Source organism: Hyperolius riggenbachi, chromosome 9, assembly GCF_040937935.1.
Source record: "Hyperolius riggenbachi isolate aHypRig1 chromosome 9, aHypRig1.pri, whole genome shotgun sequence".
Lineage (NCBI taxonomy): Eukaryota > Metazoa > Chordata > Amphibia > Anura > Hyperoliidae > Hyperolius > Hyperolius riggenbachi.
The window spans coordinates 20,802,433-20,826,484 of record NC_090654.1 but is presented as its reverse complement, the minus strand read 5'-3'; the positions used below and the strand labels follow the sequence as shown (position 1 = coordinate 20,826,484).

At 43.7% G+C, this 24,052-nt stretch overlaps 1 protein-coding gene across 2 annotated transcripts in view; it reads right to left on the bottom strand.

Moving 5' to 3' along the window:
* Nucleotides 1–2,499: 2,499 nt before the first annotated feature.
* The window catches only part of LOC137532012 (NACHT, LRR and PYD domains-containing protein 12-like), a 100,848-nt gene continuing 79,295 nt past the window's right edge, over nt 2,500–24,052 (bottom strand). For both annotated transcript variants that reach the window (XM_068252099.1, XM_068252100.1), the window contains 4 exons: nt 15,812–15,898; nt 12,546–12,716; nt 7,185–7,349; nt 2,500–3,097 (listed from right to left, as the gene is read on the bottom strand). In XM_068252099.1, the coding sequence (XP_068108200.1) occupies nt 3,031–3,097; nt 7,185–7,349; nt 12,546–12,716; nt 15,812–15,898 (490 nt within the window). In that variant the 3' untranslated portion in view covers nt 2,500–3,030. The remainder of the gene's footprint in view (nt 3,098–7,184; nt 7,350–12,545; nt 12,717–15,811; nt 15,899–24,052) is intronic.

Sequence of the window (24,052 nt, the reverse complement as noted above, 5' to 3'; positions counted from 1 at the left end):
TCTGAATATGAATCCCTGTCACCCAGTGACCAACTGTGCTAAAGTTTGAGAACCCTACCATTAACAGTGTAAGAATGGCTGCAGTTTACATTTGCGCAATGAAATTTGTATTTTTCTCCACCCACTTATTTCCTAACATTATTCAGGTATGTATTTGGCTGGTGTTGGCTCCGCCTACTATTTCTAACCCTAACACACAATTACTTAATAACCAAGTTTGTGAGCTTTGCAGTCTTTGGCATCAATAATTTGCATTGAGATTAAACAAATCGGATTGGCTGTTTGTGGCTCCACCCCTTTGTCTGAATTTGAACCCCAGTCACCCAATGACCAACTGTACCAGGTTTAAGGCTAGTGCCATTAACAGTGCAAGAATGGTAGCAATTACATATTCCCCTTGAACATCAACAAGTGAATTTTGATTGGCTTTTGTAGGCTCCACCCACTTCTCTGAATATTAATCCCAGTCACCCAGTGACCAATTGTGCAAAGTTTGAGAACCCTGCCATTAACAGTGTAAGAATAGGAATTGCTGCAGTTTACATTTTCTCGGTGAAATTTGCATTTGACTCCACCTACTGATGACCCGGCATTGTCCGATTATGTATTTGGCAGGTGTTGGGTGCGCCCACTTTTCCTAACCCTAACACACAATTAATCAATTACTCAATGACCAAGTTTGTGAGCTTTGCGGTCTTTGGCATCAATAACCTGCATTAAAGGACCACTATCGCGAAAAAAGTAGTCAGTTAAAATGTGACAGATGACAGGTTTTGGGCCAGTCCATCTTTTTAAGGGGGATTCTCAGGGCTTTCTTTGTTTTCAAATGCATTTGATGAACAACAGTTGCAAAATCTAACTGACATAATAGTGTGCAAGTGATTAGGGAGGCCGGCTGGTATCTTGCTATTTTGGCAGTTAAACTGCTGTTCAGGAAATGCTGTTGAAAACAAAGCAAACCCTTAAAATACACTATGAGGAGATGGATTGTCCCAAAACCTGTCGGGTCTGTCAGATTTTAAATGCCTACTTTTTTCGCGATAGTGGTCCTTTAAAATGAAACAAAACATATTGGCTGTGTGTGGCTCCACCCTGTTTTATAAATGTAAACCACAGTCACGCAATGATCAACTGTACCAGGTTTGAGGCTTGTGCCATTAACAGTGCAAGAATGGCAGCAATGAAATATTCCCCTGAAAAATCAATAGGTCATTTTTGATTGCCTTTTGTAGGCTCCACCCACTTTTCTGAATATTAATCTCAGTCACCCAGTAACAAATTGTGCAAAGTTTGAGAACCCTACCATTAACAGTGTAAAAATGGCTGCTGTTTACATTTTCCCAGTAAAATTTGTATTTGTCTCCACCCACTGATGACCCTGCATTGCCTGCTTATGTATTTGGCTGGTGTTGGCTGTGCCCACTTTCCTAACCCTAACACACAATTAATCAATTACTCAATTACCAAGTTTGTGAGCTTTGCGGTGTTTGGCATCAATAATTTGCATTGGAATGAAACAAATCTAATTGGCTGTTTGTGGCTCCACCCCCTTTCTGAAATTGAACCCCAGTCACCCAATGATCAACTGTACCAGGTTTGAGGCCTGTGCCATTAACAGTGCAAGAATGACAGCAATGCAAATATTCCCCTTGAAAATCAATAGGTTAATTTTGATTGACTTTTATAGACTCCACCCACTTTTCTGAATATTAATCCCAGTCACCCAGTAACCAACTGTGCAAAGTTTGGGAACCCTGCCATTAACAGTGTAAGAATGGCTGCAGTGTACATTTTCCAGTGAAATTTGTATTTGTCTCCGCCCCCTTTTTGGTTATGGGAATAAAAAGTATCCTATACTTTATTCCAGGTAATGTACTATGAGTGTGCCAAATATCATTCAAATCCGTTCAGCCGTTTTTGCGTGATCGAGTAACAAACATCCAAACATCCGAACTTTCCCATTTATAATATTAGTAGGATTTGTTCCCCCCTTCCTTCCCCCCGCCAGCCAATCAGTGTGATCGGCTGTCATTGGCTTCAGCCTATGACAGCCTATCACCGTCAGGTCTCCCAGGGGGACAGCCGTGTCACACAGCTGTCCCCAGTACAGCACTGCTGTGGATCGCAGCTCTGTACAATATAATTAGACAGCGGTTTTGCCATCTAACAGTCTCCCAAGCAGTGATCACAGCTCGGAGACTGAAGGCGGGGTGGGGCGGAGCTCTGCCCCCAAGCAGGAGATGCGCGTGCAGCCTGTGCGCGATCTCCTGCAGTAGCCGTCCCCAGGACTTGACGCCATTTGGCATTAGGCGGTCCTGGGGCTGCCACCACAGTCACGCCCATTGGCGTGACGCGGTCATTAGGTAGTTAACTTATTGTTTGGCCATGCAAGTTGGCTAGAGACGTGTTTTGCACCTCAGCTGCATTGTTCATGCAAGAGTAGACTTGTATTTATCTGCAAAAAAAAAGCTAAATAAACAAAATACAACCACAAAATACTAATGTTTTGTAACTTTTTGTATTTACATTTTTTACACTCTACAGCAGCCTTTCTCAACCTTTTTACCCTGGAGGAACCCTGCAAATAACTTTTGGATCTTAAGGAACCACTGCAAACAATTTTTTGATCTTGAGGAACCCCTGCATTTATTTTGCAGGAAGCATAGTCTTTAAAAAGTATGTGTGACTGTTTATTTCACTACCCCTATTACAGTGCCACTCATTTAGTACAATTTAGTGCTTATTTTTACACTACCCCCTATTATAGTGTGCTCTATTATACTTCCCCCACGATGGGGGAAAATGTCAAGGAACCCCTGCAGAGTCCTCAAGGAACCCTGGTTGAGAAAGCCTGGTCTACAGGTTGTGTGGTTAATTCACAGTAAGTGTCCAAGTTGAAATTGGCACATGACGAGTTTGTAAACTTCCTGCAGCAAAATATTGTAGTTTCATATTTCTAAGTCCTTCATATTTTAACATCCAGACGCAGCAATGTGTTCTATGTAGTTTTCCTCTTGAAGTTGAGTTTACTCATTTTGAAACTTTTAGCTGGCTTAAACTTTGTTCTATTTGTTCAGAGAAGTCATTTGTATTAATTCTGAAAAGAGAAAAAAAAATTCACTGAGAAATGGTTTGTGAATAATGTAACATAAAAGACTGTAACATTATACATCAATTGTGTAGAGCAGACTGCTCCCTGTGATCTGAGGTTTGCATATGATTGGCTTATTCTTTCAACCACCTCTGGTTCCTTTAATATTTGCCAACATTGTAGGTATGGGAGGGGGAAAGAGGGGGAGTTAGGGCTTTGTATTCTTCCTGGCCAACCAATGGCTGTACTGTCAATCCAGCAACCAATTAGAGGTTAGCATCTCTGAAGGCCAATCTGAGGCCTGCAAACGGTTACAACCACTCGCATAGTTCACCAAGAGGTCTCAGAGCTTCATCAAGAGGTGTATAACAAAGTCCAAAAGTTTAGTTATTTAAAAATATGCAGCGATATTTATATCCTTTTGAACGTTACCAGTCGCCTGGCAGTTCTGCTGACCTCTTTGGCTGCAGTAGTGTCTGAATCACACACCTAAAACAAGCATGCAGTTAATCCAGTCAGACATCAGTCAGAAACATATGATTTGCATGCTTGTTCAGAACCTTTGGCTAAAAGTATCAGGGCCCTTTCACACCGTATCGGTGCGGTGCAGTATTCTTACCGCACCCACCTCCGGGCAAATAAAGTCTATGGAGACTTTCATACTTCCACGGTAGAGCACGATGAAAGTGACATTTTCCAAAACTACATTAACATTGCGGCGCAGCGTAGACTTGTGGCGATCTGCGTCAGCCCAGAAGTCATGTTAGTCTATGGCGACACGTGTAGTTTTAAAAAAAATTACCGACGCGCCGTTGCAGCGCACACGCGCAGAAGCTAATTTTAACAATACGCTTCTGCATACCCGAAGCAGGAATGATGGCAAGCGTGCGTCAAGCGCATAACTTCCTGTTTGGCTGGTGGCCAGACAGGGAACACCGCGCAATAGCACGGTGTTTCCTGAAGGCTAATGCTGGTTTATGGTCTGAAACCAGCCTCAGAGGCAGAGAATCAGCAGGATAGTCAGGGAATGTGAATTGTTTCAAAGGAAATGACGCCCCCCTTCTGCAACTGAGGCTTCCCTGTCCACATTTCTGTTTTTAAGTGATTTTTAATATGAATAGTGTGACTTGTGATATTGTTAATAAAATTTGATATCCATTATCAAATATTTTTCTAGGCCTGAGCACACACTCATTGCTGTGTGCAGAGACCATTTTTTGCCATTTTTCGCTCCCCCTCCACCTAATTGTGCAGCATTTCTACCAGGCAGCGAGAGGGGAAGGCAATGACTCACTTGCTTGCGTTCCACCACTCACGTCACTTCCTGCGATGCCACCCACTGTACCTCCACAGTACAGTGGACGGCATGGCAGGAAATGACGCAAACGGTGGAACGCAAGCAAGAGAGTAATTGCTTTTACCTCTTGCTGCCTGATAGAAATGATGCCCAATTAGCTGGAGGGGGAGCGTGGAGGAGGGAGCCCCAGGTGAGGGATGTCTGAGCCCTCTCCCCACCGCTGTACCAGCTGCTCCTCCTTCCTGGCTGCTACCCCCCAGGCTACCTATACTCAGGGCTGGATTACCGACCAGGCAACAAAAGCAGTCGCTTGGGGCCCCATTCAGAGTCAAAGAAGCCCCATCAGCACATAAACCAGCCCTCGCCATCCTGTCAGCGGTGGCTGGATGGTATAATGGTTAAAGAGACTCTGAGCAGTGCAGTAACTATGTAAAGATGCATATCATCTTAAAGCTCTCTTTCTCCTCTTTCCAATGATATATAAACGACCTCCCTTTTAGTCGCTATTTTCGCGATCGAAATCACGGCCACAGCAATTTCGATCGTGAAAATATTGAAAACTAAAATGCGTAGGGTGGCAGTTTATCTATCATTGGAAAGAGGAGAAAGAGAGCTTCAAAATGATATGCATCTTTTCATAGTTACATTGTATTACACAGGACAACTTTTCTCCAAAGTTGGCAGCTCGATTCAGCACAATGCAATGAAATATAAGGAACCCAGGGGGATATAATTACAAACATCATGCTGGTAGGTGTGAGGATGTAATTAATTAGTTGTAGGTATGCTTAAAGGCATACCCACAGGCACTGCTCGGAGTCCCTTTAAAGAGAATCTGTATTGTTAAAATCACACAAAAGTAAACATACCAGTGCGTTAGGGGACATCTCCTATTCCCCTCTGTCACAATTTCGCCGCTTCCCGCCGCATTAAAAGTGGTTAAAAACAGTTTTAAAAAGTTTGTTTATAAACAAACAAAATGGCCACCAAAACAGGAAGTAGGTTGATGTACAGTATGTCCACACATAGAAAATACATCCATACACAAGCAGGCTGTATACAGCCTTCCTTTTGAGTCTCAAGAGATCATTTGTGTGTTTCTTTCCCCCTGCATCTCTCATGCACTGAAGTTTCAGGCTGCTCTTTTCTTCCTGCAAACAGCTTTGCCCTTGTCTGTAATTCTTCAGTATGTGAAAGCCCAGCCAGCTCAGAGGACGATTTATCCAGCTTGTAAAAGATAAGAGAGAAGAGAGAAGCTGCTCTAATCTAAATAACACACAGGCAGTGTTCATAGAGGGGCCTGGAAGGGGGAGTTCATAGCAGAACCACAACACTGAAGAACTTGGCAGCCTTCCAGACACAGGCTGACAAGTCTGACAAGAGAGAGATAAGTCGATTTATTACAAAGACTGTGATAGTACAAAGTGCTGCAGTAAGCCAGAACACATTAGAATAGCTTTTGGAACTTGTAGGATGATAAAAAAAACAGGATGCAATTTTTGTTACGGAGTCTCTTTAAGGGCTCTGCCTCTGACACAGGAGACCAGGGTTCGAATCTCGGCTCTGCCTTTTCAGTAAGCCAGCACCTATTCAGTAAGAGACCTTAGGCAAGTCTCTCTAACACTGCTACTGCCTATAGGGCGCATCCTAGTGGCTGCAGCTCTGGTGCTTTGAGTCCGCCAGGAGAAAATCGCGATATAAATGTTTTTTGTCTTGTTTTGTCTGGTCAAATGATGCCGTGTGCTGCTGATTGTCTTCAGAGCCAGGCTGTCCTCCTAGGTCCCGCCTCCTGCTACTGTGCGCTCTGCCGCTGCCCACTCCACCCACCCTTCCCACAGAGAACCACAGCTGCAGCAAGAATGATAGCAGCAGATGGCAAATGCTCACTCGCCTATCCATGATCCAAGCGATAGAGATCCCGTCATCTGAAACCCATCTGTCTCTTCTACAGTGCAGCCGCTCGCTCTGAACTTCCTGATTCTCAGATCAGACAGGAAGTAGGAAGTAGTAATAGTAGTAGTAACAGAGCGGCAGCACTCTAGAGGAGACAGATGGGCTCCGGATGATGGGACCTCTATTGCTTGGATCGCAATAGGTGAATGTGAGTCATCTGGTGCTGTCATTCTCCCCCGCTGCGGCTGCCTTCTCTGCTGGACTATCGTATTAACTGGGATGGAGGCTGCATGGTGGCTGTGTAGTTTGGGAGGAAATCGGTTGTTCGGTGGTGGGGGTGGTTATGTAATTCTGTCTGGGGAATGGCTTCCGGTTTGGCGGTGTCCAGAGCTTTCTGCTATTGCCAGGCTGGAGATGCAGGGGGAAAGTGCTGCTGCTGGGATATCTGGTGCCCTCTTCACAGGGGTGCCCCAGTCCCTGAGTGCAAATGTCCCAGCCATTCATCTCTCACTCTGCATTTTGCCGCTGCTATTCCCTGCATTGTGCACCCACAGAGGAAAGCGGGCTGTTGCCCATAGCAACCAGTAGCTCGGCTGCCCCGCTGTGTGCGGCATGTTGCTGTGCGGCTGCATCTTCTGATTCTATTACAACATGATGAGGGGGCCCAAATCAGTTACTTTGCTTAGGGCCCCATTTAGCCTTAATCCGGCTCTGCCTATACTGGGTGCAATTATACTACCCATGGGGGGGGGGGGCAGCATCCTCACAAGTTTGCCCCATGTGGCAAAAAGTCTAGAACCAGCCAGTCCAAGTTATGCATGTAAATTGTGTTAAATTTGCATCACACCAGGAATGTCTCTATCTTTAGTTGCATTGGTTGTACATTGATGTGGAAACACTCACTTGATCTCTTCCATGTGGTGTGATTTCTTTATAAGTTCTCGGATGATCCCGGAGCTGCGATCAGTGAAGAAGTTGAGGCTCAGATCCAGCTTTTTGAGGTTCGGGTTTTCACTCAGCGGCATCAGTAGTCTTGCATGTTCATCCGTCAGCTTCCCTTGCTGCAGCCTGGGGGAAAAAGTGTACAGAGCTCAGGAGAGACCAGAACATTGTGTCTACTCTTATGTTTGGACAAAAGGACTGGTGAATAAAAAGCAAATAATTCTGAGAAGATACATTATGCAAATTTGTTGTGCAAAATGTATGCAGCTTCAAAATCAAATCTAGTTGAGGTGGATTCAGTTGGTTTATTTTCAAGCTTCATACATTTTCATATAACATTTGCATAATACTGCATCAACTAGGAATTATTTCATCTCACTGATGACCATCCCTGTAGATGCCAATAAAGCAATCAAGCCAATAAATTGATATTTATTAAATCCTTTCTATGTTTCTTTTTTGTTAACCTGATCACACTGACCTTACTTGGGATCTAACATATTTTCAGAGCCTGATGTTTTTAAAATAGTTGCTCCTTTCACACTATGAAGATTATGTTGCAACGTGATTGTTCTTAAAATGCATAATTTCCGTCGCATCACATGACGGTCATGGGACAAAGCGACCATACAGTGCTGAAAAAAATGCACCTTAATTACAAACAAATTATTGGTGCCATACTAGGGAAATATTTTAAACGTTTAAATAACTGGGACAAATGGGCAAATCAAATGTGTGGGTTTTAACTACGGTAGCATGTATACAAGATATAGATCATTTTGTTGTGATAAGTAGTAATAACGTAATAGGTGACTGAATGGAAGGAGCACTAAAAGGTGAAAATTGCTCTGGTACAGAAGGTGAAAAAAACCCTCAGTAGTGAAGTGGTTAAATGATTCATGGATAAAGTTTGTTTCAATAATTTAGACATATCTCACATAACAGCAAGATAAATCCATGCCAGCTGCACAGAAACCACATGCAGCTGACATCAAATTCACTTGACATCATGTAAGGAAGCTACTCAAAACGGTGTCTGAAGACCCATTGGAATGGTGTGCATGAACAAGCTGTGGACATTAGCACACAGAGGCTCCTGAATGTTGTAGACTCTACAACAGACCTCCAGTGGTTCAAAGTGGTACAGAGCATCTGTATTTCTACACTGCCGCTCTGACTCCAGTGGACCTGGTATAAACTGATCTATAACAGGCCCTGTAACTTCTGAAGAGTATTGTATATAGTTAAAATACTTGTAGCTAATAAGAATTTTACAAGGACTGTTGGTTTTCAGAGTTAAATTGCTGGGATAAAATTATTGTTGAAAAAAATGTATCAAAATTCGATTTAATTGCAAAACATGCAAATTAATTTTTTTTTGCAAATCAGGAATTTGAATTTTTTTTAGTGATTTACTGTCATTTTAACGGTTTATTATTATCATTGCTATTAGTTTGTCTTTTTTTTTTTTTTGACTGACTGTAGGAGGTTTGAGGCCTCTGCCATTAATGGTCTAAGAGTCTCAAGAGCTGCTCCAACACTATGGAACTCCCTACCTCCACCCAGCCCCCTCCTTCAACATCTTCAAGAAGGCCCTCAAAACTGACCTTTTCACTCTGGCCTACCACCCCTCACTGGTGCTCAAAACCGCAGCTGAACTCTGGTCCCCTACCTTTCGTGTCCCTACCTCTCCCTCTCGATTGTAAGACTTCAGGCGAGGTCCTCCTCTTTATGTTTCCTACCTGATCCTGCACCTCCATCAGTGTACACCCATCCTATGGATCTGAGTGAACTCGAGTTGCCTAATCTCCATGCTCCCATCCAGTGACCGACTAAGCATCACCTTGTACTCATACTGTGCAGTGTGATCTGGTTTTTCTTGTATTCCTGTATTGTCATTTTGCTGTATGTCACCCCTAAATATTGTCTGTAACCTAAACTAATGTCCAGCGCTGCGTGATATGTTGGCGCTTTATAAATACATAAAAAATAAATAAAAAAGAATGGCAGCAGTTTCAATATTCCCCTTGAAAATCAATAGGTGAATTTTGATTGGATGTTGTAGGCTACACTTTTCTGAATATTAATCCAAGTTACCCAATGACCAATTGTGTCAAGTTTAAGAACCCTGCCATTAACAATGTAAGAATGTCTGCAGTTTATATTTTCCCTTGTAAAAAGTTAGTTGTTTTTGGTTCCTCCCACTGTTTCTAACCTTGACATACAGTCTGTAATGGATTGCGGAGATGCCGCTGCGCGGTCTGGCAGCGGTCTCCGCGGCTGTCTCCACGTTCAGACCGGCGGTTTCCGCACAGCAGCATGCGTCTGGTTTGCCTGGGCCTTCTAGTGCACACAGATGGAGAGCTACGCGCGTGCGCACGCTGGAAGGCAGGACCTTTATGCCAGTAGGAGAGGGATCAGCTGATTAGGTCGATCAGCTGATCCCAGTGCAGTTACTGATTGGCTGAGTGGCGCTGGGCGGCGCTGAGGAGCGCTGCAGTATATATAGTTCTTGCTGGTCAGTCTCGGGTTGTCTGCCGTTGCGAATACTTACGTGTGAGCACTCAGACCTCAGTCAGATCCCACAGTGAGTTAGAACCAGGTGGACCTGGGAATTCACACTTAGCCAGATTACTGCTGTATTATACTTTAGACCAGTTCCGGGGTGTTGAGACCAAGGACCTCACACCCAAGCTTAGGATCACTGTGTCATTACTGTGTTATACTTTAGACTAGTTCCAGGGTGTTGAGACCAAGGACCTCACACCCAAGCTTAGGATCACTGTGTCATTACTGTGTTATACTTTAAACCAGTTCCGGGGTGTTGAGATCAAGGACCTCACACCCAAGCTTAGGATTACTGTGTCATTGCTGAGTTATTCTTTAGACTAGTTCCTGGGTGTCGAGACCAAGGACCTCACACCTCAGACTAGGACTGTGCTTTGTATCTGTTATGACTATTTGCTCTGTCGACCTCTCTCTTGCCTTCTGATTCGGTACCTCTGCATATCTGCCTACCTGTTGCCAAACCCTGCCTGTACCCGGTTACCGAATCAGCCATCTGTCTCTGTACCTTATCTGCTTGTGTGTTGCTGACCTGGCCTGCAGGCTGTCACTCATCCCTTGAGTGCTCAGTCTATCTGTACTAGCTGTGACACTATTCCACCAAGTGTCAGTTAGCTATTAGGACTCCTGCTCCTCAGAGAGTCCAGCCTGCTACCAGCCGGTGGCCTCTACTCCTCTGGAGTCCCCTGGCTGCAGTACAGTCTATTATCTGATCACCAAGTATCACTGGTTGCCAGGTTCTCTCTATTCCCTCTCTCAAGGAGATAGTCCCTGCACAGCCGAGGGCCACCTGCCCCTCAGGTGGTTCCTGGACGAGCTGCCTGTGTCTACCGCCTCATGGGAGATAGCCTACAGTTACACCAAACACTTACACTTCATTAGGTGTCCAGAGGTTAGTCATGCTTGTATTATTGGTGATTCTGCAGATCATCCATAATCAAGTATACATCTGTATTATTGATGATTCTGCAGATCATCAATAATCATATTCTCTCTGTGTGCTGACACCAATCGTTACACAGTCACTCAATGACCAAGTTTATCAGCTTTGGCGTCCTTGGCATCAATAAGATGCATTTTTCCATTGAAATTAAAAAAAATGTGATTGGCTGTTTGTGGCCCACCCCCTTTTCAGAATTTAAACCCCAGTCTCCCAGTGACTGACTGTACCAGATTTGAGGCCTCTGCCATTAGGAGTGTAAGAATAGGAGCAATGTAAATATCCCCCTTGAAAATCAATAGGTGAATTTTGATTGGCTGTTGCAGGCTCCACCCACTTTCCTGAATATTAATCCCAGTCATCCAGTGACTACCTGGGTCAAGTTTGAGAACCCTGCCAATGACAGAATGGCTGAAATTAATTTAACAAATCTGATTGGCTGTTTGTGGCTCCACCGCCTTTAGTGAATTTGGATCCCAGTCACCCAATGTAAGAATGGGAGAAATGTAAATATTCCCCTTAAAAATCAATAGGTGAATTTTGATTGGCTGTTGTAGGCTCCACCCACATTTCTAATCCCAGTCACCCAGTGGTCAACTGTGTCAAGTTTGAGAACCCTGCCATTAACAGTGTACGAATGGTTGCGGTTTATATTTTCCCATGTAAAAAAATGTAGTTGTTTGTGCCTCCCACTGTTCAATTACCAAGTTTATGAGCTTTTGGGTCCTTGGTATCAATAATTTGTATATTCCCACTGAAATTAAATAAATCTTATTGGCTGTTTGTAGCTCCGCCCCCTTTCTGAATTTGAATCCCAGTTACCCATTGACCAACTGTACAAGGTTTAAGGCATCTGCTATTAGCAGTGTAAGAATGGTAGCAATTTAAATATTCCCCTTAAAAATCAACAGGTGAATTTTGATTGGCTGTTGCAGGCACCACCCATTTTCCTGAATATTAATCCCAGTCATCCAGTAATCAACTGGGCAAAGGTTTGAGAACCCTGCCAATAACAGTGTAAGAATGGCTGCAGTTTATATTTTCCCAGTGAAATTTGTTTTTGGCTCCACCCACCTTTTGCAACCTTGGCACACAGTCACTTAATGACCAAGTTTGTGAGATTTCAGGTTCCCGGCATCAAAAATGTGTGAATTGAGCAGTTTATCCAGCAAGGCCCTGTCCCTTTAGTGAATTTGGACCCCAGTCACCCAATGACCGACTGTAGTAAGTATGAAGCCTCTGCCAATAACAGTGTAAGAATGGCAGCAGTTTAAATATTCCTCTTGAAAATCAATAGGTGAATTTTGATTGGCTGTTGTAGGCTCCACCTACTTTCCTGAATATTAATTTCATTCACCCAGTGACCAACTGTGGCAAGTTTGAGACCCCTGCGATTAACAATCTAAGAATGGCTGCAGTTTACACTTTCCCATTTAAAATGAACGGCTGAAATTTGATTGGCTGTTTTATGCTCCACCCACTTTTTCTGGATTTGTAACCTCGGTCACCAAGTGACCAACTGTGCCAAGTGTCTCTGGCTTGATTACTGTGAGAATGGCAGCCTTTTACATTTTTACCATTGACATGAATGGGTGGAATCTGATTTTCTGTTTGTAGCTCCGCCCATGTGTGCAGGGGGGCCGCGAGACCCCCAGAACATATCATCCCAGGTAGTAAGGGATCTGTATACCAAGTTTCATTCATATCGGTCAAGGTGTTTTTGAGTGATCGTGGCGCATACATATACACACACACACACACATACACACACACATACATCCGATATACATATAGATTTAGCATATTCAGATACTTACATCAGATTTTCTATCAGGCAGGATGGTGCGGAGACAGCGGTCACCAAGTCCTGTAGGCCCGGTCCAGCTAATTTATTTCTGGAAACATCCAGAAGCCTAAGACTCTGACAACTGCTTACGGCACAGGCCAAAGTCGTGCATGAAGCGTCTGTGAGAGCATTATTCCGCAAGCTGTAACAGAGGTATTAAAATTAAAGTGAGATGAAACTCTAAATTAACAGAAACAAAAAAATATCATCCAATAAGAAATTACTTATTTATTTTTAGTATTCCACTCTTGGACTTAGGAGAAATATGATATTAAAAACAAAAATAATATTTCTGCTGGTTTCCACTCTTACTTTTCGATTACTTTCATGTGCCAAAACTGACATCTTTACTGACTGAATACTTGTGCATGCCAAAAGTGACACCACTACTGTCCTTATCCCCCCCCCCCCCCATTTACTGCCACAGCTTATTGTCCCTCTAAACAGCAACCATCACCTAGACAGTAGGCTTAAACCACTGTGTAACCTCTTCAAAAGGTGAGGGTGGTGGGATAAATACTCTAAGGGCCAGTTTCCACTGCACGCAGATTGGATGCAGAATGGATGCAGAAACACTGACTCCAATGAATGCTTATGGGCCTGTTTCCACTAAACGCAGTTTTTCTGATGCAGATTTTCCCATAGGCATTGATTGGAGTCAGTTTTTCTGCATCCAATCTCCGTGCAGTGGAAACAGGCCCTAATTGGATTCACCTGTATGTAGGGCAAAGGTCACTGAGCTTACCAAGCCAACTTGAGTTCCGATCATTAGTTCTAAAGGTTTTGGAATGAATAAAATGACAAGAGTGCCCAAACTTATGCAGCTGCCTAATTTTGGTTAAACAATTATTGCGCACTTTCTGTAAATCCAATAAACTTCATTTCACTTCTCAAATAGCACTGTGTGTGTTTCCTATATGATATATTTAACTGACATTTTTTCTCGTAACAACCATATAACAACCAATGATTTATACAGGAAAATCACGACGATTAACAAGGTTGCCCAAACCTTTGCATTCCACTGTATATGGGAGCCACTATACTTGGCTAGATATACTGTGGGCATCTTTACCTAGCTACCTATACTAAGGGAAGCTTTACCTAGTTACCTATTCGGGGGGGGGGGGGGGGAGGGAGGGCAACTGTACCTTGCTACCTATGCTTGACTACCTATACTGGGGGCATTTATGACTGGCTACCTATACTGGCAGCACCTATGCCTGGCTACCTATACTGGGGGCAGCCATACCAAGGATGACACAATTCTTATGTACAGGTTTCATGAAATTCGAGATTCAAAATATTCAAGAACCTTTTTAGATTTGGATTTAAAGAAACTGCGGATTCAATTCGTCCCACCTCTAGTCATTACAATGTCAGTGCACTGATCCATCAGGAAACCCCGCCAGCAAACTGCTTTTGCCAGGAAAATACAATATGTACAGCTGAAATACCAATGTATGGAGGCTTTGCTATTAAAGCAAACCAGAGAGGAAGCACCTTCATGTATTTACCATATATACCAGTGGGGACATTAGAGAAAACACCTATCCTGTTCTCTGTTTCATCCTTCACTGCTCAGTCTGTTTGTTACCAGCGCTGATAAAATCCCCGACTGAGCATTCAGTCTGGCTTTGGAATCATTATAGCTGCGTCTGTCTTCTCTAATGTCTTTTCAAGCCCAAGCCTGCCTCCTTGTGGCTCTGCTATAATGACTCAGCTATAATCATTCCTGAGCAAAACCAGACTGTATGGTCAGTCGGGGATTTCATCAGGGCTGATAACTAGAGATGGCCTGAACCGTTCGCGGGTGAATCTCTATGGGCACTGTACTACTTCCGGGTCGCTATGACCCGGAGTAGTACGCCTGCGCTGGCCCGGCAGGTGCGCATCTTTGATCGCGCGCTTGTTGCCGGGCACTCTCTGAGCATGAGCGTGATGTCACTCATAACGTCACACACATGCGCAGAAAGTGCCCGGCAACAGGAGCGCGATCAAAGACGCGCACCGCCGGGCCAGCGCAGGCGTACTACTCCGGGTCATAGCGACCCGGAAGTAGTACAGGGTGAGATGTTCGCCGACATCTCTACTGATAACAAGCAGGCTGAGCAGTGAATGATGAAACAGAGAGCAGGGTAGGTGTTTTCTTTAATGTTCCCACTGATATATATGGTAAAATACACAAGGGTGCTTCGTCTCTGGTTCACTTTAACTGCGAAAGTAGGAACCATCGACTTAAATGAAAAATGTGGGAATTCAGCAGCAATCTTTGATCACTGTTAGGAGCTAAAATCTATTGAAAGATCTTCTTAACATTTTATCACTTCCATTTATGATCATTTTACTTCTATGTATCGTTTTATAGAAAATCCTAGTTTTTGTCTAACGTGGCTTGAAACATGGGGAGATTTACTGCAGATCTCATGAAAATCTCACAAAGTGACCAATTTGTTGCGACGAGACCAAACTTGAAAATTTTGCCTGCTCATCCCTAGTATTTGTATTGCTAAATGTTGCTTGTGTTGCTAATGGTACCAAGTATACTAAGCATGAGCTATGCCCATATTTAATGTGCCTGTTTCTATAGTTCCATGATACCACTATATAAATAAACAACAATAATAAAATAACAACAAACATTTATCATCATTTTAAGATGGAATTTTTAAACTACAATCCCAAATCCATTATCAACATTCTTGAAGCTGATTTTGCTTGAACTTAGGGGCTGTTCACTCTTATCAATGGAAATTCGGCATGCATTTTCCCGCATTTTGCTGCATTTTTCGTGTATTTTTTACAGAACTTTTGTGCAATTTTTTTACTTTTTCATGCACGTTAGTATGAGAACTTTCGGATTGCAATTTGCACACCAACTAAGTTTACATAAAAATGTCTAATTAACTACAAGATCACAAACCATTTTTCTCCTACAACATTTTTTTTGCCATTAACATTTTTGCTATTGAACTGCATTAAATGCAAATCACATATTGTAGAAAAAATAAAAAAAAAGTCTTCATATTTTTAAAATGCAAAAAAAAATAGAACGCTAAATTAAAAAGAAAGATGAAGAAAATCTGTCACCATCGAAATACAGATGTATGACAAACGTGATTTTGCAAAAACACATGCAAATTCAAACAAGTATGCCAGGCACCTTATACGTACAGTTTTTGAGAAACTAAAAAAAAAATACTAAATTATATAATGCAGAATGTTTCACAATCTTACATTAGTTTCTCGATCTTGCAGCTGGGATGTGATAACATTTGATTTATAGCAGCAACATCTTCATCCTTCAAGTCATTTTTGGAGAGTCTAGGGGAAAATGTTAAAAACAAAAACATTAACCAAAAAACAAAGATTCTACTTTTGTTTAGAAAAACTCAATGTTATCAAGGTATCCCCATACACACATTGCAAGAATGAATGTTAAATGTGTTTCAGCTTGATTACTTTTTGCATGCATGTGTAACACATCCATTCCACGACTTGAGAGATAAGATGAACCAGCACCTTGGACACAACAGGAGCCCAAATGGTATGTGGTAAGTTCTGTAGAAGGGTACTGGAGGCATACATAGGAAATTGCCGCTGGGAGACTTGGACGTTACTTTCTATTCCCCCTCCAGGTCCACGTGGATAGTGGGGAATGGTGTAATTCAGCCTCCAGCTATTGCTGGCGGCTGAATTAAAGTGTTTAAAAGTAACTTCAGCTCTGTCTTCTGACGGCGCCTAAATTACTGACTGTGCGCCGCTATAGCTGTAATTCTTGTTACGGTCTATGGTGGGGCCAGCTGCGCCCAAATCTCCTGCACTGTTATTACAGTGCAAGTACTAGAGATGATGAAGATGCTCACAAAATTGGTTTGCTACGCTATATGTAGGTAGCCAACCAATGAGGCGTGTTAAGAAAGTCCATCTCCACTTAGGTGGTCCGGTCTCTCTCTAGATATGGTTGCTTCCTCAGGCCTCCTTCACACTGGTGCTTCTAACAGAATAGAAGTGTCAGCCTTTGCTGCCTGTCAATCAGGGTCGGACTGGGCCGCTAGAGAGCCAGGCACAGCAAATGCCGCAGTTCATTGGAGAGGGTTCAATATCTGTCATCCCTCCACCTCCAGTGCTTTTATCCCCTTCCCATGCAAAGTTGCATCTGGCCAGTGCTGCGTCCAGTCGTGCTGCCCTAAAATATATATATAGGGGGCATTGGGAAGCCTCCCCATGGCGCTCCTGGATAGTGCTAATTGTAGCATGAACTAATTCCCGCAGGGCGACCGCTTTGCGGTATTGGTTTTTGACCCTGCATAAGTTGGCATGCGAAAGCGAATGCATATTTGCATGAGCTTTGCCTCATGAATAGCCAATTAGGCCAAATTTGCTTAGCCAGTTATGTCAGGTGTTCACTTGGTGTTTAATGCACACATTCAATTCTCTATGTAGCCCTAAAATAGATCCTGCAGAAAATGCACAGTATGATCCTGTACTGCAAAATTTAGTATTCTATCATGCTGTGGGCGATATCTCCGCAGCCACACCTCCTACACTCCCCAAATTTTGAGGAGTATGGAGCCCCCTCCCCCCCCCCCCCAAAAAAAACCAAAAACGTTTGCAGCTCCCCAGCCTTGCTGGTTCCTGAGATAGGTTTGTTTACTTGATCCCGGGAAGGATTCTGCAGGATTTGGGGGCTGCACATAGCAATTTGGCTTATAGGTAGTTCGGGGGCTCCCCCTCCATACCCTCAAAATTTGGATAGTGTAGGAGGCGTGGCTGCGGAGATATTTTGGGTGATTAGTTTAAAGTTTGCACTGAGCGTGCGTGTTACACAGTGAGGAAGGCCGCTTTAGGGAAGCATCATACAAAACACTGGCAGTGAAAGTGTGAAGACACTTATGTGATCTAGCATTTCCCATGCAATCTGCCCTCTGTATCCACTGCTCATTCTCCAATTACTGCAACAGAACCAGGAAGTAGATGGTGAGTGGCAACTATGGAGGGCAGATTGCACGGGAGTCCTGGGCTGGCTAGATCATGTAAGTGTCTTCACGTTTCTGCTGCTGGCCTGCATCTACTCTGCTGGGGGAAGGAGGAAGGACCACCAGGGACCCCCTTGGCTACCTATCGGGAAAGGTCTACCTATACCAGGGACAGCTTTGGCTACCTATGGGGGGAACTACCTATACTGGAGGACACCAATGGCTGCCTATGGAGAGGAACTATCTATTCTAAAGCAGGCATCACAGCTGATGCATGCCTTTATTATATGTCTACTAGCTGATGACTCAGTGTTGTTTTGTATGGTTTTACACTATGGAGCGCTCTATGTATCTTCCTTAGATCGTTCTTGGATGACTCAGTGTTGCCCTGGTATGCAGTGATGAACATCGGATGAAATCCGAATGAGTTTCATTCAGATTTCATTCAGGTAATTAAAGCACCTGAACAGGTGTGTGTGAGGGGTTAAACTTACCCAGCAGGTGTCTTCTTTTGCGTCCCACAGCACGTCCCATGCCGCGTTGCAAGCCGCATCACGTGACTACAAACACTTCCGGGTTGAAGGAGGAAGCGTAGTAGTGACGTGACGCGGCTTGGAACGCAGTGTGGGATGTGCCGTGGGACGGGTTAAAAAAGACGCCTGCTGGGTAAGTTTAACCCCACGCACCCACCCGTTCAGGTGCTTTAATTACCTGAATGAAATCTGAATGAAACTTATTTGGATTTCATCTGAATTTGATCCGGAGAGCATCCCTGCTAGTATGTATTTGGCTGGTGTTGGTTCTGCCCACTTTTTCTAACCATAACACACAAACACTCAATGACCAATATTAACAGTGTAAGAATGGCTGCAGTTTATATTTTCCCAGAGAAATGTGTTTTTGGCTCCACCCACATTTTATAACCTTGACACATAGTCACTCAATGACCAAGTTTATGAGCTTTGGGATCCTTGGCATCAATAATTTTATTTTCCCAGAAAAATGAAACAAATTTGATTGGCTGGTGACCCAATGACCAACTGTACCAGGTTAAGAATGGAAACAATTTAAATATTCCCCTTTGAAAATCAACAGGCGTATTTTGATAAGCTTTTTTAGGCTCCACCCACTTTTCTGAATATTAATTGCCCAGAAACCAACTGTGCAAAGTTTGAGAACCCTGCAATTAACAGTGAAGAAGGGCTGCAGCTTACATTTTCCCAGGGACATTTGTTTTCGACTCCCCCCAACTTTTTTTAACCTTGACACACAATGACCAAGTTTGTGAGCTTTCAGGTTCCTGGCATCAAAATTGTGTGAATGGAAGCAGTTTATCCAGCAAAGAAATCTGATTGTTTGTTTGTGGCTCCATCTCTTTAGTGAATTTGAACTCCATCACTTAATGACCGACTGTAGCAGGTTTGAGGCCTCTGCCATTAACAGTGTATGAATAGCAGTAGTTTCACTATCCCCTTGAAAATTAATAGGTCAATTTTGATTGGCTGTTGTAGGCTCCACCCACATTTCTGAATATTAATCCCAGTCACCCAGTGACCAACTGTGTCAAGTTTGAAAACCCTGCCATTAACAGTGTAAAAATGGCTGTAGTTTATATTTTCCCATGTAAAAAGCTAGATGTTTATGGCTCCGCCCACTGTTTCTAACCTTGACATACAGTCACTCAATGACCAAGTTTATGAGCTTTGGGGTGTCTGTTTGTGGCCCACCCCCTTTTCAGAATTTAGACTCCAGTCTCCCAGTGACTGACAGTACCAGATTTGAGGCCACTGCCATTAAGAAAGTAAGAATGGCAGCAATGTAAATATTCCCCTTAATCAATAGGTGAATTTTTATTGGCTGTTTTAGGCTCTGCCCACTTCGCTGAATATTAATCCTAGTCATCCAGTGGCCAACTGTGTCAAGTTTGAGAACCTTGCCAATAACAAAGTGGCTGAAATCAATCGAATTAATCTGATTGGCCGTTTGTGACTCCACCCAAGTCACCCAATTGACTGACTGTATCAGGTTTTAGGCCTCTGCCATTAAAGGGAACCTTAACTGTGGGGGGAAAAAAATTCACTTACCTGGGGGCTTTCCCAAGCCTCCTGCAGCCGTCCTGTGCCCACGCCAGTCCTTCGGTGCCCTCCGATCTCCCTCCGCGGCTAAGTTTCGTTCTCGGCCGACTGCCAGTCGTCCTCGCGCAAAGCGTCCTTTTCTTCCGCATTTCCCGTTGTAAAGACCCGTAAAGCGCGTCCGCATGGGGCGTCTTGCGTCATGCGGACGCGATTTACGGGTCTTTACAGCGGGCAATGCGGAAGAAAAGGACGCTTTGCCCGAGGACGACTGGCAGTCGGCCGAAAGCGAAACATAGCCGCGGAGGGAGACCAGAGGGCACCGAAGGACCGGCGCGGGCACAGGACGGCTGCAGGAGGCTTGGGAAGGCCCCCAGGTAAGTGATTTCCCCCCCCCCCCTACAGCTAAGGTTCCCTTTAAGAGTGTGAATGGCTGCAATATAAATATTCCCCTTGAAAATCAATATGGGAATTTTGATTGGCTGTTGTAGGCTCCACCCACATTGATGAATATTAATCCCAGACACCCAGTGACCAACTGTGTCAAGTTTCACAACCCTGCAATGCAAACAGTGTAAGAATGGCTGCAGTTTATATTTTCCCATATTTACCTATCAAAAATTTGTATATTCCCATTTAAATTAAACAAATCTGATCAGCTGTTTGTGGCTACACCCCCTTACTGAATTTTAACCCTAGTCACCCAGTGACCAATGGTATCAGGTTTGAGACATCTGCTATTAACAGTGTAAGAATGGCAGCAATGTAAATATTCCCCTTGAAAATCAACAGGTGAATTTTAATTGGCTGCTGTAGGCTCCACCCACTTTTCTGAATATTAATCCCAGTCACCCAGTGACCAACTGGGCAAAGTTTGAGAACCCTGCCATTAACAGTATATATATATATATATACAGTGGAGGAAATAATTATTTGACCCCTCACTGATTTTGTAAGTTTGTCCAATGACAAAGAAATGAAAAGTCTCAGAACAGTATCATTTCAATGGTAGGTTTATTTTAACAGTGGCAGATAGCACATCAAAAGGAAAATCGAAAAAATAACCTTAAATAAAAGATAGCAACTGATTTGCATTTCATTGAGTGAAATAAGTTTTTGAACCCCTACCAACCATTAAGAGTTTTGGCTCCCACAGAGTGGTTAGACACTTCTACTCAATTAGTCACCCTCATTAAGGACACCTGTCTTAACTAGTCGCCTGTATAAAAGACACCTGTCCACAGAATCAATCAATCAAGCAGACTCCAAACTCTCCAACATGGGAAAGACCAAAGAGCTGTCCAAGGATGTCAGAGACAAAATTGTAGACCTGCACAAGGCTGGAATGGGCTACAAAACCATTAGCAAGAAGCTGGGAGAGAAGGTGACAACTGTTGGTGCGATTGTTCGAAAATGGAAGGAGCACAAAATGACCATCAATCGACCTCGCTCTGGGGCTCCACGCAAGATCTCACCTCGTGGGGTGTCAATGGTTCTGAGAAAGGTGAAAAAGCATCCTAGAACTACACGGGAGGAGTTAGTGAATGACCTCAAATTAACAGGGACCACAGTCACCAAGAAAACCAGTGGAAACACATTACACCGCAATGGATTAAAATCCTGCAGGGCTCGCAAGGTCCCCCTGCTCAAGAAGGCACATGTGCAGGCCCGTCTGAAGTTTGCCAATGAACACCTGAATGATTCTGTGAGTGACTGGGAGAAGGTGCTGTGGTCTGATGAGACCAAAATAGAGCTCTTTGGCATTAACTCAACTCGCTGTGTTTGGAGGAAGAAAAATGCTGCCTATGACCCCCAAAACACCGTCCCCACCGTCAAGCATGGGGGTGGAAACATTTTGCTTTGGGGGTGTTTTTCTGCTAAGGGCACAGGACAACTTAATCGCATTAACGGGAAAATGGACGGAGCCATGTATAGTGAAATCCTGAACGATAAACCTCCTTCCCTCTGCCAGGAAACTGAAAATGGGTTGTGGATGGGTGTTCCAGCACGACAAAGACCCAAAACATACAGCAAAGGCAACAAAGGAGTGGCTCAAGAAGAAGCACATTAAGGTCATGGAGTGGCCTAGTCAGTCTCCGGACCTTAATCCAATAGAAAACCTATGGAGGGAGCTCAAGCTCAGAGTTGCACAGAGACAGCCTCGAAACATTAGGGATTTAGAGATGATCTGCAAAGAGGAGTGGACCAACATTCCTCCTAAAATGTGTGCAAACTTGGTCATCAATTACAAGAAACGTTTGACCTCTGTGCTTGCAAACAAGGGTTTTTCCACTAAGTATTAAGTCTTTTATTGTTAGAGGGTTCAAAAATTTATTTCACTCAATGAAATGCAAATCAGTTGCTATCTTTTATTTAAGGTTATTTTTTCGATTTTCCTTTTGATGTGCTATCTGCCACTGTTAAAATAAACCTACCATTGAAATGATACTGTTCTGAGACTTTTCATTTCTTTGTCATTGGACAAACTTACAAAATCAGTGAGGGGTCAAATAATTATTTCCTCCACTGTATATATATATATATATATATATATATATATATATATATATATATACTAGCCGACCCGCGTCGTAGCATACGCCGCATCTTCTATCTATCTAATAGAGTACGTGCCTCAACCTTGAAGCAAGAAGAATAAAGGTGGGTACACACATCAGATAAAAGTCTTTGGAAAATGAAAGATCACAGACCAATGTTACCCCCTTCCATGTAGTATGAGAGCCATACCTACACAGTTTATTCTATGGAGCTGAACTCCTCATCAGATAGAAATCTTTGCAAGATGCTGCACACAAAGATGCTGTACACATGCAACAGATCAGTATCTGCAAAAGATCAGTTCCTGCAAAATGCATTCATAGGGCTTGATTCACAAAAGAGTGCTAACTGTTAGCACGGCCGTTTTCGCGCGAATTTTCGCATTGCACACGATTTTTTGCACGAAAACGATATCGATTTAGTGCAAAAATTAGCGTTTGCGCTCGAAAACGTTATCGTTTAGTGCAAAAATTCGTGATTGCGCGCAATGCAAAGATTTGCGCGAAAACGGCCGTGCTAACAATTAGCACTCTTTTGTGAATCAAGCCCATAGTCTATATTTGCAGATCTCATACACACCTTGTTTAACGGAGAATCATCTACTGATCAGATCAACCAGGATGGATATTTGGACCTGCAGATGATTGTCTGATCTGCAGATGAATGTCCGTCAAATATGGTGTGTATTATGCTGGGCATACATGGTAGGTTTTCTACTCGATTCCCGCTCGTCCCCGCGAGCGCTTTCTTATTTTCCACTCAATCGAGCCATCAGCGACTCGATTACATGGTAGAAAACATACCATGTATGCCCAGCATGAGATCTGCAGATATCATAGACTATGAATGCATTTTGCAGAAACTGATTTTTTTGCAGGAACAGATCTTTTGCAGATACTGATCTGTTGCATGTGTACAGCATCTGTGTGTGCAGCATCTTGCAAAAAATGCAAAAAATAGCTCAATAGAATAGACTGTGTAGATATGGCTCGCATACTACATAGAAGGGGGTAAAATTGGTCTGTGATCTTTCATTTTCCAAAGACATTTATCTGATGTGTGTACCCACCTTTAGGCTTTCCATTAGAAAATGTATGCGTGCTCAAACACCAAGTTTAACCCTAGCACGTCTGGCTTTCCAAATCTGGCCTAATTGGCTATTCATGAGGCAATGCTCATGCAAATATGCATTTGCTTTCGCATGCCAAACTATGCAGGGTCAAAAAACTATACAATGAATTTTCGATGCTGGTCGAAAATGTAAATATTTCTGAAGATTTTCGTGAAAATTCGCCAAAAAACGAAAACGGGATTTTCGATGCGAAAATGACTTAGGCGAAAATTCGCAAGCAACACTGCTACATGCTACATTAGCACTATCCAGGAGCCCCACTTTTTATACAACCAGGGGGAACCACGGGGTCCCAGGCTCTCTCACTGCCTGGGAACCACAGCGGCATCCCCCGCTGTTTGTAACCTTTGGAGGCAGGTGGTGGATGGCTTGCTCCGGTGGTGTGAGCCCTGGAGTGGAGTTGTCTGCGCCTGTCCTTCCCCCCCCCCCCCCCCCCCCCGGAGTGTTGTATGTGAGCCAGCCCTGAGCTCTAAAGCTCGGGGTGACCCATGCTTCACTCCTTTCTCATGTGGTGCCCCCAAGTTAATGCGCATGTAGCAGAACGCAATGGACATTAAGGTAAGTGCCTGTTTTTAATATTGGGAGGTGGGTGCAGACGGCTCTCCCCGGCGCTGGCCATGCTTGGGGGGGGGTTGCCTGCGCCACCTAGCCTCCCCTTCCGGGGTGCCGCTGTGGTTCCCAGGCAGTGAGAGAGCCTGTGACCCCGCGGTCCCCCCGGTTGTATAAAAAGGGGGCA